Source organism: Gavialis gangeticus, unplaced genomic scaffold (genome assembly GCF_001723915.1).
Source record: "Gavialis gangeticus isolate Ggan-Ray unplaced genomic scaffold, GavGan_comp1, whole genome shotgun sequence".
Classification (NCBI taxonomy): domain Eukaryota; kingdom Metazoa; phylum Chordata; order Crocodylia; family Gavialidae; genus Gavialis; species Gavialis gangeticus.
In genome coordinates this window covers 80057738-80076792 of record NW_017729032.1, presented here as the reverse complement: position 1 = coordinate 80076792, position 19055 = coordinate 80057738, and the positions used below count along the sequence as shown (strand labels likewise).

The window sequence follows — 19055 nt, the reverse complement described above, 5'->3', positions numbered from 1 at the left end:
CATAAAGGTTCTGGCCTATGGACCGATCCTGAGCCACTCATCCAGGCCACAGGCAAAGAAGGTGGGGTACCGCTGGGCTAGACAAAATTACTCTTAGAATACATAGTTAGTGGTTGAACTACATGCAAAAAGTAAAGCCAAATGAAGTGATGGCAGACTAGCAGGTCTCAAATGAGATTCCACAGAGTCCAGTGCTCTTAAATGTTTTTATTGATGATTCTGACACGGAAAGATGCAGAGGATCAGGTTGCTGTCACAGAAATAGTGTTTTGTAGCACTACAAATTAATTCATGTCTTAGGCCAAATATAATAAATAAGCTGGTTAACAAACTACATGAAGTTAATAGAATTAAGTATGTTTAGTTTGTAGAAAAGAATATCAAGATTAAGGGGACATGATAGCAACCCTTAAAACATTTAAAAGTTTGCCACAATAAGATGGAGAGACACTGCTCTAAATTGCCAGAGGACAGAACATAGGGCAATTGGTTTAAAATGCAGTAAGTCCTTTTTTAGATTAAATCTCTTCCTAACTACACGAGTCATAGGACATGAAATAAGCTGCCCAGGAAGTTGTGTAATCTCCTTCCATTAAAACAGTGGTTTATCAACTGGAGTACCCGGAGAACCTTCTAAGGGTGTGACAACACCAGCATTGCTGCTGCAGCCAGGGGGTCAGTTTTCAGGAAACGCATGAAGCACAACTAAGCAGCAGTGCATCTGTCTGCAACGCATTATGCAGGCAAGCATGCCACTTCTGCAGCTCCTCCCAGTTGAGCTCCAATGTGCCAAGTAGCAAGATGTGGCTGTCTTAGAAAACTGCACCTACGTTACAACATTAGGCAGGCAAGGCACTCTTTCAGGAGCAGTTCAACTAATTCTATATATAGATTTCAGTGCTGGAAACCTGAGATGTACAATTTCAGGAGAGTTGGTACAGACTTTAATATAAATATATATATATACACACACAATTAAAAGTTTCCTTCTGAGATAAAGAAGACCACTTGCTTTTCTGCTGAACAATTAACAAAATAACAACAACTACTCAGAAAGAGACCATTTATCCTTACTTTTGGTAATGAACAGAAAAAGATTTACATTGTTAGAATAAAGCCTTTGTCTGATACAGTAAGACCTATTCTATAGTTGGCTGCCAGATCTGAAACCATCATAAAAATGTAAGAATTTCTTATATTAGAAAAAAATTACATGTGCACACATTTCCCCACATCCACATTTGCACACATTTCCCCACATCTACATTTGGTCTAAACATAAAATCTGAATAGAAATAACTCCATGCAAGTGGAAAACTGAAATTCGTGCACATAGTACAAATCTATATGAATGCAGAAAGGTGTGCTTCACCCGTAAATTGTGGTATCAGTACAAATATGTGCAGATCCTTCTCAAGATCCAGTCAGCAAAACAAATGAAATGATATGGGAACATTATTTCAGTGTCTAGTTCTTAAAACAACAAACAGAAGTTCTTCAGGACTGAACACCTGTGAGACTCCAAGAAATAACTGGAAGAAAACTAACTCTCCATGCAGTAATTAAAAACGAAGACAATTTTACATACTATATATTTATATATATTGTTAGCTCAAAAGTCAGTTTCTCAACATTATGCACAAGCCTCAAAATTATAAATGTTTACATCTTAAAACAAAATTTGCATAAAAATTGCATTTTTTTTTAATCTGCTAAAAATCAGAGTTCAGGATTCAAGAACCTTCTCTAGATGATAATAGCATCACAAACACCTAAGCAAGGCAAAAATAGCCTCCTAATAGGTGTTAGCCACATCATCAACTGCTACAAGAAAGATAAGAACAATGAAATCTTCCTTCCTTTGCCAATTTTTATGTTAGCATATAAACAGACACTGGTTTAGAATCCAACTAAAAGCTTTTTCAATACACATAAGTAGTAAAAAACACTATACAATAAAAACCCAAACAAGCAAGATTTACTCACATTTTCAGTTATTCCCTTTCCTCCTTGATGTAGCTCTCTCAATGACATGGTGCTATGTAGTTCTTTTCAGGTCAAGACATCAAGCCTTTTGCCAGCAGTTCCCCTCCTTTACCTGGGTTGGAACTAATTCTAGTGCCAGAATGACTTTTTTCACTTTGGGCTAGGTTTTACATATCTTCTAAAACAGTGATTAGAAGATCATAGGAAAATAGGGCAAGAATAGACATCAAAAGGTTATCTAATTCCAGCCCCCTCCTCTCGACGGGAGCATCCCTGACTAAACCATCCTTGCCAAGCGTCTGTCTAACCTGCTCCTGAACACTTTTAAGGATGAAGATCCCAGTTTCTCAAGTTGGCCTGTTCCAATGCTTGACCAGTCTCATAGTAAGAAAGTTCCTCCTAATTGCCAATCTAAACTTCTTTTGCTGAAGTTTGCAGCCATTGTTCTTAGTTCTGCCACCTACATTCATGGAGAAAAATCCATCTCCATTCTCTTTCTAACTGCCCTTCAGATATTGCAAGACTTATCAAATCCACACTTCAGTTTTCTCTCCTCTAGGCTAAATACCCCTAGTTCTTTCAACTTCTACTCATACGTCATGCCTTCCAGGCCTCTATAATCATTTTTGTTGCTCTGAGCTGGACTTTTTCCAAACTGTCGACATCCTCCTTGAAGCGTGGCACCCAAACCTGGACACAATACTCCAAGCAAGGCCTCAGTAGTGCATTAACCAGTAATGATGAAACACAAGATGCCATTTTCGATGGCTGTGCCTCAGCTGGAGTTCTAGACCTTGGTAGAGGTAAGGCCAAGCAGTGGAAACAGCTGACATAATCAAGTAGATATAAGACTTCATGTTGCCAGGAAACTGGCTCCACCAGCCTTCCTGGTACACAGACTGTATCAGCACAAATTTCTGCTATTGTTATAGCCATCTTCCATAGGTGTAAGATCCTCTACAGTGGCTCCTCAATACTCCCACATAAAACAGAATGTGGAAAAAAGCATCTGGTCCCTGTACTACTAAAGCGTTTTCTGGGGTTTTCCTGCCTCAGTTCAGAAAAATCTACTCATGGTGTTAACGATGTAGACTGTAATGTATTAACACCTTAAAACTACAAAATGTTTCAATACAGATTCATAGCTATCCTGATAACCAGCCCCTGTTCTTTTAGTGGCTTATTACTTAGGATTTTTGGGCAAGAAGCTCTTAAACATTTTGAACATTGAATTACAATCCATAATTTTAGAAAGGAAAGTAGTCTTAAAAATCTTTGACATTCCCTCTTCTCTCCCACCAAAACTACATTTGAGGATATTTTAATTCAATTCTGGCAGGTACAACAACGAGTAAAATACTGTAATTATTGTACATGATAAAACCAAATTTTTGGAGCCCAATTATTATTTATGAAACAGCATTGCTAACCAGAAAAAATGCTACTTTATTTGCTACTATCTGTGCATTTTAAACTAGTTAGCATAGCTACCTGACTTTTTAAATGGCTGCATTATGTAAATGGTGCTAATAAGCTTAGATCATGGGAAAGATTTTTATATCTATAAGGAATAATATGAACACTAGATCTGAAAGCTTCAATGGAGATGCTGAAAGGTATACAATTGACAGAATATTACTTTTATGAGAGGAGATATTTCAAACAATTAAAAACTGCTGGAGAACAAAACCTTGAGGGAGGTTTTTCAATCTGGCAGAAAAAGGTATAAAAAGATTCAATGAATGGAAACTGAAGCTAACTAAATTTAGACTAGAAATGAGATACAATTTTCAAACAGTGAGGAAACTACTACGACAAGTTCTAGTTGATTTGCTGTTAATGACAATTATTAAATAAAAATTGAGTGCTTTGTTGAAGGTCTGCTCTAGTTCAAACAAGAATTAATTCAAGGAGCTCCTGATCAAACTATATGAGCACAGTGGCCCCTTTTGGCTTCGAAATTTAAAATTTGTACAGCAAGTCTCTATTCTGGAAATCAGATAACATAACATAGTAGCAGGTGATAATTTAATACCTTTAAAACTTCGAATTACTTTCCAACAACCTAAAAATTAAAGAAACATCCAAGTCCATTCTGAAGCTAAGTATTGTGTCAGTATTTTTAACGTAAAGATATCTGTGTGAAGTCCTCATCTGAGTCAGGTATTGCATCACAAAAAACTCTCAGGAGTCCTAGATGTGCAAAAACTGTGGTGAATATTTTAACTGCAAAGATAATACTTAGGCTCATTGCCTAATTGAAGTAAATGATCCTTTTTATTTTTTTCCTCTGGAGACCATCCAAACTACTTGTGCAAATTCCCTGAAGAAATAAGGATGTAGATCTTTTATGAAAATGTACAAATTGACAATCACTTAACTATAAATATAATTATTTTACCCCATGTCACTTACTCAATATTTTATACCTAAGACTAAGACAGTAGTATGAAGGCTCTTAACATACTGCATTGATGGGGGTGAAGTCATTTAGGTACAAAATATTAGTCTTCAGGGATATCAATCTATTCCATTCTTTTTGAGTTCATGGACATGTAGACTTTACTTTGGAGTAGACTAACTAGCTCCGTAGTATAGCATCACAGTCTACACATGCACCAGTATTAGGATATAATAAATTAACTCTGCCATAAGATAGTACTGTCAGGGACAGAGTCATTAAGTTCACTTAAATGCACATGTAGACTGTGACCACTGGGCGCAAATTGTGCCTGGTCAGCCAGCCAGCCAGCCAGGGGCCAGACTCCTTCCTCCTGCCAACCCCTCCCCTGCCCACCACCACCACCCAAAGCCTGGGGCTCATCCCCGTGGTCCCTGCCAGCCTGGGGCTGCTCTGCCCTGGATCAAATTGCTGCGGTCCTAGGCATATGCATAGATGTTGCACCCAGAAGCAATTTTCTCTGGCACACACTGCTACAGAGTTTATCACATCACTTTAATTGCACGTGTAGATGCACACTTTAAGACCTACATGATTTACATTAAAAGGTCAATATTTAAAAACAAATATCAAACAAGGATATCCAAGAAACCCACAGACAATTACAATTTTGTTTTTTCAGGAAATACTGTGATGATTCCTAACAGTGTACACGACACATACTATCCATGTAGTAACAGTTAGAAAGGTTACTATATTTCTCTTGGTAAACAAAGAAAATTATCTAATTCACTGGTGTTTAACTTTTCAGCCCTGCAAGAGATGCAGGCCAGTCCACAGGATGGATCCCATGGCCAGGTTTGGTTTGTAGGCCTGATCCAGCATGAAGGCAGCACGTTGGTGTCTTGTGTCCTAAACACCAGATCCGACCAGAAATGACCCCTTGGCACTGGTGTAATCTGGCACATGGGGCCGTGTTACCTGACATACGGGGGCTCCTCATGGCTCCAAACATTTGGTAGCAGGGGAGCGGTGGCAGTATTAAATTGCCATGGCTCTGAAAGCCATAGCAATTAATGCTGGCACAGCTTCTCCGCTGACAAATTTCTGGCCTTTTGGGAGCCCTGCTGGATGGATGATACAGCCCCATGGGCCAGAGATTGAGCACAGCTTACCTAATTATTCAAACTAAACTCAACATAAAGAAAAATAAAGTATTCTTCCTAGTTCTAGATTCTCTAAAAGCTTAAAAATTTGTTCTACTGAAACTGTTTGCCTTTGTGAACAGTAGGAAGAAATATAAATTGCTCCGTGCAAGGTTTAACCACTATGCCAAGAAATATAGTCCTCCCATTTCTGGAAATGGTAATGACTCTTTTTACAGATTCACAGAAGTTCAGGGCTGGAAGGGACCTCATGAGATTATCGGGTCCAGCCTTCCTGCTCTGCACAGGAAAGACTGCTGGGGTGAAATAACCCCAGCAAGGTATGCATCTAGTCTCCTTTTGAAGATCTCCAGGGTAGGTGCCAGCACCACCTCCGCTGGGAGTCTATTCCAGAGTTTGGTCTCTCAAACCGTGAACATGTTTTCCCTTATATCCAGTCTGAAACATTCTTCTAGGAGTTTATGACCGTTGATTCCGATTTTCTCCTGGGGTGCTTTGGTGAACAGTTGTTCATCTAGCCCCTGATGCTCTCTCCTGATATATTTGTAAGCTGCCACCAAATATATTTGTAAGCTTCCCCCCTGAAGTCTTCTCTTTTCTAGGTTGACAGTCCTATATCTGTCAGCCTTTCCTTGTATGGCTTGCTCTTCACACCTCTAATTATATGAGTGGCTCTTTTTGCTTTATGCCTCTAATCATACGAGTGGCTCATCCTTCTTGAAGTATGGCGCCCAGAACTGGATGCAGTACTCCAGCTGCAGCCTCACCAATGCTGAGTAGAATGGGAGAAGAAATTTCCTTGATATACATCAGTTGATCTATGCCAGCATATTGTTTGCTCTACTAACTGTAGCATCACACTGGTGGCTTATATTCATTTTATAGTCAATTATGACCCCCAGGTCCCTTTTGTGCTTGCTGGCATAGCGTATCTGAGCCTGTACATTTTTTGTGGATTTTTCCTCCCCAGATGGAGCACTTTACACTTCTCACTGTTGAACACCATCTGGTTCTGGTCCGCCCATCTAACTAATCTGTCTGGGTCCACCCAGATTGTTAACCTACCCTGATGTGTGGCTACACTTCCCCAAAGCTTTTGCGCTAAGTTAAAGATCCCTTAAACAGGAATAACTCTTATCTGAGCTACAAAATTCTGCATACATTCCTTCACTGCTTACTCCAAACTTACGTTTAAAAATGAAAAAACTGGCCTCTTCTATTTTACCATGTGGTTGGTCCAATAAAAGATATCATCCACAAAAATTGTTGCCTCTCTTCTATTTCATTTACTATGTAAATGCTGCTCATCAGGCAGAATACCCCTGAACAATTAGCCAGTGTATTCTTTTGAAACTGTGCTATGTAGCATAATAAATCACAGTGGATTATAGTCATTTAGTGAGATTACTTGTTTTTTTCCCTAAACTTGCTAAATAACCAGAGCCGAACCTGGTCATTACCACAGTCTGTAAATTGTCTTATATGTACACCTCAAACTAGTACATGCATCTCCCATAAAAGTTTCAGAACATAATTGAGTCATCACAAAGCACATAGGCAGAAGAATCCTTTTATACAAAATATTTTGGAGCAGAAAAGTTTCTTTTCCTGTTTATATTCACTCAGGGCTTTCGGAGCAAGACTGACTGCTAAGCTATCATTATCCACCTATAGTTGTAATTGGATATGCATGTTCTCAGAAGCCTAGTCTCATTTGACAGTGATCTTCAAAAGCCTTTTGTGGGACAAAAAGAAAAAAAAAACTTTGCAATTGAATTGGCATAATTAACACCCAGAAAGAAAGACTTAAAATTTTGCCACTATCTTTCATATAACTCAGCTTCAGAACAAAAATGTCTGTTTGAAGATTTCATAGATCTTCTTGGTATTTCAATTATATTTAAGAGGAACTAACATGGATTATTTCACCTTCTTCACTTAAAGGTCTGGGAGCATGAGCTTTTACACAGCCAGTTCATTCCACACAGCAATTTAATCTCTTTTTTTTGTTTTCACCTTCAACTGAAGAACATCTCTTAACAGATTGAACTAGATAATGCTCTCAGGATGCCAACCAAGAAAACTGAAAATACCAGGACATCCGGCATAACCGTGCAAGGATGACAATATAATCTTTCAACTACCATATGGACTGTACGGTGTACAAGAAAAATAGCTCAAAATGAGAATGAAAAAAATCTAGTAATTATTTCTCATAAAAGAGATTTGCCATAATTTCTCTTCCACATTATCATTCCAAATGTGCACATGCCCTCTTCCCAGGAGGCAAAGACCTACACAGGTCAAATTAATCAAGATATTCCTTCAGCGTCCTTAGTTTATAAAATTCTTGAGGTAACCTAACCCACTAGAGGCTAAATGAAATTTCCTAAATTAATGGGTAAAAGGCTAGGAAGCAGAACATGAAAAGACCTACCTATGATAAACAGCTATCATTGATTCTTCTGGCCAACCTTCAATCATATGTTTCCAAAAAGAAAACATAGGTAATGAACAGTACCCTAAACAGATGTGCCTCTTTTTGGTTAAAACTGATATATGTACTGATCAAATCAGCTTCATCTACAGGAAATGCCTTTCCCACTGGAAAACTGTTAAAGATAACAATTTACTGATTTTGAGATCTACATACAAGCCTTGGAAAAAGGTCCTATTAAAAACAAAACTAAGGAATTCTTGAGCAAGTCAAGAGGAGCTTAAAATAGTGGCCAGAACAGATCATACTCTGATCTGAAAGTCATTTATTTTTTTAAAAAATTGTTTAAAGGAAAGGTTATTCCTTTAGATTATTTCCTTTCTTAAAATTTAAAAAAAGCAAGCACTACTCATCTCCAAAGTGAAAATCATATTAAAAACTTGGATACCTAACACATTTTAGGCTATGTTCAGACTTTTCCTAAAGACAAAAAGTTTAGAATGGTAGCGGAATACTTGGTTGCTTTCCATTTCTAAATCCGGAGTTTATAACCTCTTCAGAAGAGTGGCCAGAAATAATTCAACATGGTCTGAGACAGATTGGTGCTTCACAACTGGCCAACAAAATCCCTTCTTTGTTTTCATTAAGTCAAAGTATACTGTGCCAAGAAAGGGCAAAGAAGGACCAAAAGAAAGCATTTTTGCCCGCTCTACCCTTAAGCAACTCTTGTTTTGTTATAGTTGAACTGATTAAACCATCATATATGAAGAAAATAATGCCACAAAAAAAGCCCAGAAACAAAACATACCTGTGAATACCTAAGCCTACAAGTTGCATGGTAGTAGAAAGCCCCAAGACCCCTTGTAGAAACAGCCTGCCCTAGCAGCCTTCCAGATAAAAAGTGAGTGCTAGAAGAAGAAAGATCCCTATAGAAGAGAATCTTCATTCATTCATTAAACATTTAACTGTATTTAACCATTAAACAAGAACTCCTAATTCTTAGTTTGGCAAGGGAGCCAACATTCTCAAAGTAATGATAAATACTACTTGCAGATGCAACCAGATACAGAGAGGTCTCCAATGGTAATCCTTGGATTAGCAAACATGACTGTATTAGAAGAACTTTACTTGATGCCTCATTTGCAGGAAACCAGAGGAAAAACATGTTAAGTATTTGCATAAGTGTCACAGGAATGGCATTATCCATGCATCAGCATTCAGTAAGCTTAATAATTAGGGACCTATTTAAGTTGCAGTTTTGCAATTTTTGTGGAAACTGTAAAAAATAACAGTTTCTGAGAAAAATGGCATTTCCAACCATTTTTCATGGAAGTGCCAGGAAAAAAAAAAGTAAAAGCCTACCGGAATACAAAGAAAGTGTGGCAATCCCTGTACCCATAGAGCATGTGGTTTGAGAAAGAGCTACTGAGAGGCTGAGCTAGTGACATACACTCAATTAAGGCACCAGTCAGAAAAGCTAAAGGTTTCGGCACCATCTTTTAGGAGTCCAGATGCAATGCTGTAGCAAAGCTAAAATCTGAGGATGAGTGATTGGCCTTTTGGCCAATCAGCAGCCATGGGTGGAGCTGCTGGGGCCCCTCAGCCAATCAGTGGGTGGGGGGCTCACTGCAAAAAGACAATAAAATCAGCTCTGCACACCATGAGCAACAGAAAACCTCTTTGTCTCACTGCAATTTAGAAAGGTCCCTGCTAATAATTCAAAACAGAGAGAGGATAGCATGGTGTGAGGCTGAATTAAAAGATCAGTTTTCCATACAGAAAAGGTCAAATCTTTCAGAGAATCCATGCTGTTTTAAAATCAAGAGCATTTTCCTGAGCCCCAGAGAGACTGGCGTCAACTTTCCAGTAAAATAACTCAACCAAAGCAGAACTGCATGGATGAACCTTGGCAGAAGCAGCAGCAGCTGGAAACTTTACTCAAGAAAGCCATGTACATTGCTGCAAAGAGAAGACGCTGTTATTACAGAATGGTCTCAAAATGTGATGAACACCTGGAATTAGAAACTGGGAGAAGGCCTACGATCTGTAAAAACACTTAAAATTGTGAGGTAGGAAACAGCATACTGCTATGTCTTGTTCACAAAATGTTTTAGCATAGGGACAAATATTGATACCTAAAATTCTCAAAAGATAACTAATGACTGCAAAAATGACACCAGAAAATGCCCCCAGATGCTTCTTCTTTTCCTTCTTCAACTTTTTAATAACTGGAGAGTTCATTGCAAGAGATAAGCCAATAAATGGTTTCTCTGCCTCTATGAAGCAAAATGTGTAACAATAAGGATTGCTATACTTACCTTGACTGACATGTAAAGATATTGTCATACGGGATAAAGGAGGAGAAGCCTATGGCAAAGTCTAGACATGATTTTTTAGCCAATATTGTTTTTCAATGAAGTGAAAATAGCCATGAGAAAAATCTCCTATAAACCTAGCCTTAATATATGATTCTAGGGACACCCAAATGAGGTTACAAAGTGCAGAAATAAAGCAAGCAAGCATGTTGGTTTCTTTTACGTTACAGGGAAGGCAAATATAAACATAAGATGAAAGCTCTACTTGTAGATTCATGAGAAAACCCTATAAAATAATAATTGAGGAAACAGGATAAAAAAGGGGAAAGGAAATAGTTTTGATAGTCAGTAGACACACACCGAGAATAAAAAAGCAGCACAGTAAATTAAAAAAAAACTCCTACAACTTAAAGAACAAAATTAACACTTTAAATTTAGATTACATCTTAACTTTATTTATTTTTCCCCACACAACAAGCTGTTAATTTAGTCAAGAAGTCCCTTAACATTCCATGCTTTTCAATTTATTAGTATAACCTTACATCTCTAAAGAAAACAACAAGCAACTCTTATGTCTACAAATTTTTGATGTATTTTTGTTGTTGGCAATATAACATTATTTTCATTAAGTGAACTACTACATTTAGAGAAATGGGTACATTTGTATAAATTTCTGTAGGAGAAGAGCACACTAAACGAATTCTGAAACACTGGAAAGTAATGTGCAGTTTGATCATTAAAGATAAAGATTTCAAGGTATATAGACATCTATTGCAAGAGCTAAGCAAAAAAAAGTTAAGATCAACAATTCTTTAACAGTTACATGTGTAGATTATAAATTGGGCTCTTTTACAAATCTGTCAACAGACCCTTCATATAACTCATCAGATATCACAGTTAGTTTTGTACCATTTGATATAGCTTGGTTTTCTGTATTTCTAGCATCCAGCAATGCTAGAAATAAGAGCAAGATGGCTATTGTGGAGATTTAAAAAAACCCCACAGAGGCGGCAATGAATGTACCCTAGGTGGAACACTACTATAGATCATTAGATTCCACATGTAATCTGAATTACAGGAGTCTCAAGGTTATTTTGCAAGTTTCTTCAAATGAGGTGCAAATTAGAGTGTATTTTAGGTGCACAGGATCTACATCGCAAGCCAGCAAAAAGTTTTCTACTAAAGCAATCCAACCTATAATACATACTAAAAAAGCAAATAAAATCTGTTCTCCCTAATAACACTCACTAATAAGCACTATATTCTTCAATTAGCAGTTTGGTTGTTAATGCAGGTGGTCAGAAGTATCTCAGAGACATTTGGGTGCTCAGGCCCTCAAAAAGCAGGACACCATCTTGACTTAAGCTGTCTTTTCATGTGTCCTCATCCTATGAAGTAGAGAAGTAATTTTACCACACAGATGTACACTGAGAAATTTTGGATAAAATGCACCAAAAAGTGTAATGGAGGAAAGGAATCTGAGAAACAGACTGAATAAAAATATCTTGAGAATTACTATATTCTAAACTATGGAGACAAACGGTTAAGCTCTTCCTGGCACCCTGATTCTTGCTTCTAAAAATGTTTTTAAGTACGACAAAAGAAGCCAGGCAGTATTATGAGACTAGAATAGACGTACATGTCCAGTTCCATTGAAAACAGAGGAAAGAAAGGGAATTTTATTTGTAAGTGGATATATACCTATTTATAAAAAGAAATTATCACCAAATCTTAAACTGAACTAAGCATGGAAATTTGACCGTGTTGTATAGGTTGACTGGATCATTCTTCTGTCGTTGGTTAATATACAGAGAGCAAGCAAGAGCAAGCGAGCAAGCACGAGTAAGAGCACGAGAGTGAGCGAGCGCGCACGAATGAGAGCGGGAGCACAGAAGCGAGTGCGAGCCCGGGCAAGCAAGAGAGAGCAAGCGAGAGCAAGCACTCCAGAAGTCATCTTTAAAAAGATCTACTAGCTTTAGAGCAGAATCCTATAATGAGAGTTAAGGAATACCAGAGGCAGTATATAGCAAAGTGAAGAACAAGACACAAACAGCTATCACACATCACAGAAACTGAAAACTACAAGGATATATTTTCAGGAAAACAGTAAAATCTCAGGGCTTATACCATAAATATCCTGAGATCATGGTGTGAAACCTCTCCCAAAAAGGGAGTTGTAACGGGGAGAAGGATTAGATGTAATGTAAGTGGAATGTTTTGTATGTCAAGATTTGAAATAAAACTGCAGCAAGGGGCTGATCAAATGACAGTTCAACAACTGGAAACAAACTTTGAGAATCCATAGGGAAATTAATATATCAACTGGGAGGAACTTCAGATTTCTGTTGAGATGCAAAAAGTCCACAAGGGGGCTACAAGAAAGTGAGAGGCAGTAACAGAAAAGAAAATACAACTGGAAGTCAATAGTGGATGACTGTTTAGTCTTGAAAGGACTACTAGAACCATGCTAATTATGAAGTATCCAGAAAATAAAGGCCATAAAACCACTGACAGCCAAGATCCTTAAGAATGACAGAGACACTGATACTCTATTAATAAAGAAGAGAATTAAATATGCCAGTCAGCATAACCTTTTGTGCATCCTTTTCATAACAAATATTAAAAAAGAAGGGATTCTGTACATCTGTTTTTTAGCCTATATTTGGCTTTGTTCATTTTCCATGAAGCTTACATATAAAGGTTTTAAAATTAGATTTCATGAACTAAAGCACATTCTAAAAATTTATGAAAGAATCTCTAATAATACAGTACTGGAATAATATTTGGCAAAGAATACTCAAAACACAAAACTCATGACAAATGCATTTCTTTTTTAGCATATGCATATACATGTAATAAAAACCAGTGGGATATATTTGAAAAAAGCTGCTTCCCAGTTTTTACTTAAAAGAAAACAGCGTAACTGTTTTTGAAGCAAAAATCTTTTTTTGACAACTGTATACAATAGTATTCTATATATAAACACAAGTTTGAGAGACTAATATATGCATAAAATGTCCATATTACATATACAAATTATTTTCAGGAAACATATATAGAATGATATTCATATTGAAAACAATATATTATACATAAAAGTGCCATTGGATTCTTTTGTTTTAACATTACTGAGATGCTTACATAAGTAACCAGAAGGTCTAATCAGTTCTAAATCATTTTTCTACATAAGTGTGGGGCAGGGGAAAGTGGGGGGAGGTTGTGTTGTTGTTTTCTTTTCTTTTTTTTGTTTTCTTTTCTTTTTTTTGTTTTTGTTTTTTGTTTTTGTTTTTTTACATTTTATGCCCTTTCCAGGAAATGGATTCATTAGGACTAAATATCTTATACAGCTTATGTAATTTATATCTTTTCCTACAGTTTATTATCACATACCCATGCATCTGCGTGAATGGGCCTGATGTTGCTTAGTAGCACCTCTTCATAGTTTCCATAATCACAAAATTTAACAACTGCAGTTGTTCCAGATGAATGAAGAGCTTCAATTTCTGCCCGGTAAAACTTAAAAGAGAAATTTGCAAAGGTCATAAAACTATACATAAAAATATTGCAAACAGATCAGTACATTTTAAAAATAATACCTTTTTATTCACTATAAGTGCAACAATTTTCAAAAGTGCTTGTACCAGATAGACATACAAGGTTTTTTGGATAAATGTGAAACATTTTATTAGACCAACTAAATAGCTGGAAAAATTGTTCTTTGCAAGCTTTCAGGCACAAATACCCTTCTTCAGACAGGCAGATTCTCCAAATTCTTCTCTATATTAAACAAGTTCAAACAGAGACTTACATCAAGACCTCTTACAAATGTTAATATAATAGCACAATGGGGTCAGAAACATTTTATGCCTGATCCCCAAAATTGTGCATCCCACCAGGCATGTCTGGACATGACATTTTCCAGATTGGCCATAAAATTCGTCTGATTCTAACCATGCAACGTGTGTGTGTGTATGCATGTGTGTGTGTGTGTATGCGTGTGCGCGTGTAGGGGGGTGCCCGGTATCATGACCCATTTGCTGCTCTGGGCTCTCCCCTGCCAGAAACTTGAAAGGCAAGCCATGTAGCCCATGCATGCCTTGCAAGGTTCCAGAGCACTATGACTGATGTGGAGAGAAGCCTCCTTTCACCAATCTCAGGCTCATGCCACCCCAGGACCTTTAAAAAGCAGGCGTGCACTTGGTCCCAGGGCACCATGAGCTCAACATCAGGAAGACTCACTGATCTCAGGTTTTCCAGGGCCAAGACTTAAAAGGTTTGGCTCTACTGCCTTCTGAACACATCAGCTCCCTGCATCCTGATATGTTAAAAAGATGCGCATGCAACTATGCTGCACAGGACTCTCCTGGATGCTTACGTGTCCATGTTCAAAATTAAGCATGGGACAAACCATCCACAAAATATTCCACATTAAATATGGAACATCTTTTGGGGCTGGTTTTGCACTTTATTGCATCTTAAATGTCTTGCACATGTGGCATGCTGTCATTTATCCTGTGATTCATCTGTTAAGCCTACAATAAATATACCATCTGCCAGGGTCCAAGATAATCATCCAAACTGAAACCAATCTTTTCGAAATATCCTTCCACTGTTTAGAGGCCTGCACATAAAAAAAAAAAAAAAAAGAGGGCTACCCTGCACAGGAGGGACTGTCTTGGGAAAAAGGGTGGAGGAGTTGCTCTCTATGTGAAGGAACGTTACACCTCTCTAGAAGCAGAGATTGGCAACAAAGAAGGGCAACTTGAGACCCGCTGGGTCAAAATATAGGGAAAGCATGGGGAAGGGGATTCACTGTAGGGCCATACTACAGACCTCCAAACCAAGAGGAAAAACTGTACCAGGACTTCTCTAGAGAACTGGCAGAGGCTGCATGGTCTCAGAACATGCTCGTCATGGATTTCTTCAACTACCCAGACATCTCGTGGGATGAGCACACAGCAAGATCTGATTGCTCACAAAGCTTCCTCACTTGCATGGAAGAGCTCTACTTGACTCAAAAAGTCTATGGGCCGACCAGGGACAAGGCACTCATAGACTTGCTTCTGGCCAAAGAGAACAATCTAGTGAGCAACCTGGGGATCAAAAGGAAACTGGGAGACAGTGACCATGAGATGATCACCTTTTCCATCCACGGTAAACCAGGGAAATCAGTCAGTAGAGTAGAAATCCTTGATTTTAAGAAAATTGACTTCCACAAGCTTAGATTGGTTGATGAGGCCCTGTGGAACTATGGGCTAATGAGGAAGAGAGTACAAGAAGAGTGGTCATTCCTCAAAGAAGAAATCTTAGGAGCACAAAGGAAGTCCATTCCCTTTAGTAAGAAAGGCAGCAAAAGGGCTGGGAGACCCTCCCATCTGCCCTTGGCTCAATAGGGAAGTCATGGACCTCCTGAAATGAAAAAGAGAAGCTTACAAGGGATGAAAATCAGAAATTACCACCAAAGAGAAGTTCTCAGCAACAGCCCGCACCTGCAGGGAGTGGATTAGAAAGGTGAAGGCACAAACTGAATACAAATTGGTAACCATAATCAAGGACAACAAACACTCTTTCTTTAGATATGTAGGAAGTCAGAGAAAAAATAAGGGAAGTCTATGGCCCCTGAAGAACAAAAGGGGATAGCTGATAACCAACTCTTAAACAAAAACTTTGCATCAGTATTCCATCAGTCCAAGGGTGTTAGCCTGTTTGACAGAATACAGGATGATCAAGGTGGGGGTGATCACCCTCCCATAGTTGGTGAAGATTTTGTGGGAGTACACCTAGAGAGAATGAATATCTACAAGTCAGCAGGACCAGATGAACTATACCTAAGAGCGCTAAAAGAGCTGGCCAACATCATCGTGTGACCTATGATAAATTATCTGAAGCCTGGTGGTAGTCAGGAGAGGTCCCAGAAGATTGGAAGAGGGTCATTGTGGTGCCTATCTTCAAGAAAGGAAGAAAGGAGGACCCCGGGAATTACAGGCCAATCAGTTTGACCTCAGTCCCTGGTATAATCCTGGAAAAAAATGATCAAAGAATCCATTGTTGATAGGCTAACAGAAGGCAGTATCCTAAAGGATAGCCAACATGACTTCGCTGTAGGCAGGTCATGCCTGACCAACCTCATTTCCTTCTATGAGCAGGTACTCACCACCTGAATAGAAGAAATGAGGTTGTCATATACTTGAACTTCAAAAAGGCCTTTGACCTAGTCTCCCATGATATCCTCATGGCAGAATTGGGAAAATGCAGCCTCGACTACTTTACGGTCTGGTGGCTAGGTAACTGGCTCCAAGGTAGGACCCAGGGAGTATTGCTAGATGAAACTGAATCAACATGGTGGAAAGTGGCCAGTGGAGTCCCTCAGGGTTCAGTACTCAGACCAGTGCTTTTCAACATGTTCATCAATGATTTGGATTTGGGTATTAAAAGCAAACTGGCAAAGTTTACAGATGACACCAAATTATGGGGGAGCGTGGTCACACTCGAGGACAAGCTGGCAATACAGGCTGACCTGGACAAGCTTGCAAGGTAGGCAGATCTTAACCTAATGACATTTAATATGAAGAAATGAAAAGTGCTCTACCTGGGGAGAATTAATCTGCAACACACTTACAGGCTCGGCAGTGCTGTTTGCCAGCACCACAACTGAAAGAGACCTGGGTGTTGTGACAGACCACAGAATGAACATGAACCACCAATGTGATGCCGTAGTTGCCAGACCGAATCAAACACTGGCATGGATCTACTGATGCATCTGAAGCAAAACTAAAGATGTCATCCTCCCACTCTATTCAGCCTTTGTGAGACTGTAGCTGAAGTACTGCATCCAGTTCTGGGTGCTGCACTTCAGGAAGGATGTGGAGAAGCTCATGAGAGTCCAAAGGAAGGCCATGCGCATAATCAGAGGTCTAGAGAGCAGGTCACAGGCGGAGAAGCTGAAAGACTTGGGACTATTCAGCCTGGAGAAGAGAAGACTCAGAAAGGACTTGGTAGCAGCCTATAAGCATATTAGGGCATGTATATCAGGCATGGGAGAGCATCTGTTCACCAAGACCCCCCAGGGAAAGACAAGAAACAATGGGCACAAACTGACTGAAGATCACTTCAGACTGGACATAAGGAATAACTTATTTATAGGTTGTGTGCCGAGGGTCTGGAACAGGCTCCCCCACAGAGGTGGTATAGACACCCACCTCACTGGGTTCATCTGATCCCACCAGTCTTTCCTGCCCAAGTGCAGGGAGGTTGGGCCTGATGATCTTTTAAGGTCCCTTCTAGTCCCTAACTTCTATGAACCTATGAATCTAACATTTTGAGAATGGATAAAATTACAAGTCCACTTCACCACCTACCCCTACCACCATTCCAAACAGCTATTGGAGACTGTACAGTACATAAGCTAGTACATATATTCAAAAAACGAATACATCTACTATAGTTGATTTTCACAAAAACATTTTAAACTTATTTTCTATTATTGATTTAATAGTTTTGATTAGCTCATTTTCCAAAGATTTTTTCTGTAAATTCACGACTGCCCACAATTTATGCATCTCATCAAGACAAAATTACTTTTTTTTAAAAAAGGTGCATAGGCTATTATTCCTTCCCTGCACAGTTTGTATATAATCCCAATCATACACATGTATTTAGTTAGACAGAGGCAAAAATCAAAAACACAATTTGTTCCTTTAAGTCTTGGATTCATAAATTGTCAAATCCACTTCCTATTTACACAGCAGACTTTTTAATACATTAAAATAATACAAGATATACATTAAAAACAGACACAAAAGTTGAAAAAAATTAGCTGTTAAATCAACAATAATAAAAAGTAAAGAAAAATAAGGTTTTTTTTCTTTTATTGGAAACTCTTAGAACTTAGGGGCAAAAAAATAATCTAGAGAAGAATGATAGAGATATGACTTGAGATTATTTTTCTTCAGATTCATTGTTTATGTATAGTTTTAATGTAGCATAAAGAAAAGGAAAAACAGTAATTAAAACAGTAAAAAATTAAAAATACAATAACGAAATATTAGAACTTTTGAAGTCAAGAAATGAAAAATGTAGAGAGTTTAGTTTGAGCACAAACAGTTTGTTCATTCCAGATGCAGTTCAGCTAAAAAAACATTTTCCTGAGAATATGAAAAAAAGGGAAATGGCTTAATACTTTCCCTTTGCAAGGGAAAGTATAATATCATATCTTAGTTCCTTCAATCAGGGTTATCTTCCCCTGAAATCAGAAGAACTGTATGCTGCTGATTCTGAAAAGAAAAACGTCTACCACACAGATCCTTTTGGACAACAAGGCACTCACTTTCCTTTCTCTGGGATTAGGTTGCTTCCCCTACCATATATCTAGTAAACGGAGTCTGCAGAATAGGATAGCTACTAGGCCTGTGCAAAGCAGCTAGTATTCCCATCGGATTCAGGTTTGAACGATTCGCGAGACACTGACTGGACTCAGTGGTTCAAATCACTGTCTTGAATCGATCCCCGCTGCCCCCCACTGCCCCATGCCACGTGGGGGGGGGTCTGCCATGAGACCCCTGACCCCCGCCTGCTATCCCAGCCCCCACCCATGGTTACCCCACCCACCCAAGCTACCGGCCCTTTAGGGGAAAAAAAAACCCTGGCTCACTGGCTACTGCCTGGTGGGGTTGGGGGGCAATCCCTGCTGCCTCCCACTGCCCTATGCTGTCTGGGGGGCTCTTCCACAAGCCCCCAGAAGCCCCAAAGCT

At 38.7% G+C, this 19055-nt stretch overlaps 1 protein-coding gene across 4 annotated transcripts in view; it reads right to left on the bottom strand.

Annotated features, from left to right (window-relative positions):
• Positions 1-19055, bottom strand: part of TDRD3 (tudor domain containing 3) — a 184706-nt gene that overhangs the window by 23764 nt on the left and 141887 nt on the right. For all 4 annotated transcript variants that reach the window (XM_019524776.1, XM_019524777.1, XM_019524775.1 and 1 more), the window contains one exon: positions 13696-13821. In XM_019524776.1, the coding sequence (XP_019380321.1) occupies positions 13696-13821 (126 nt within the window). The remainder of the gene's footprint in view (positions 1-13695; positions 13822-19055) is intronic.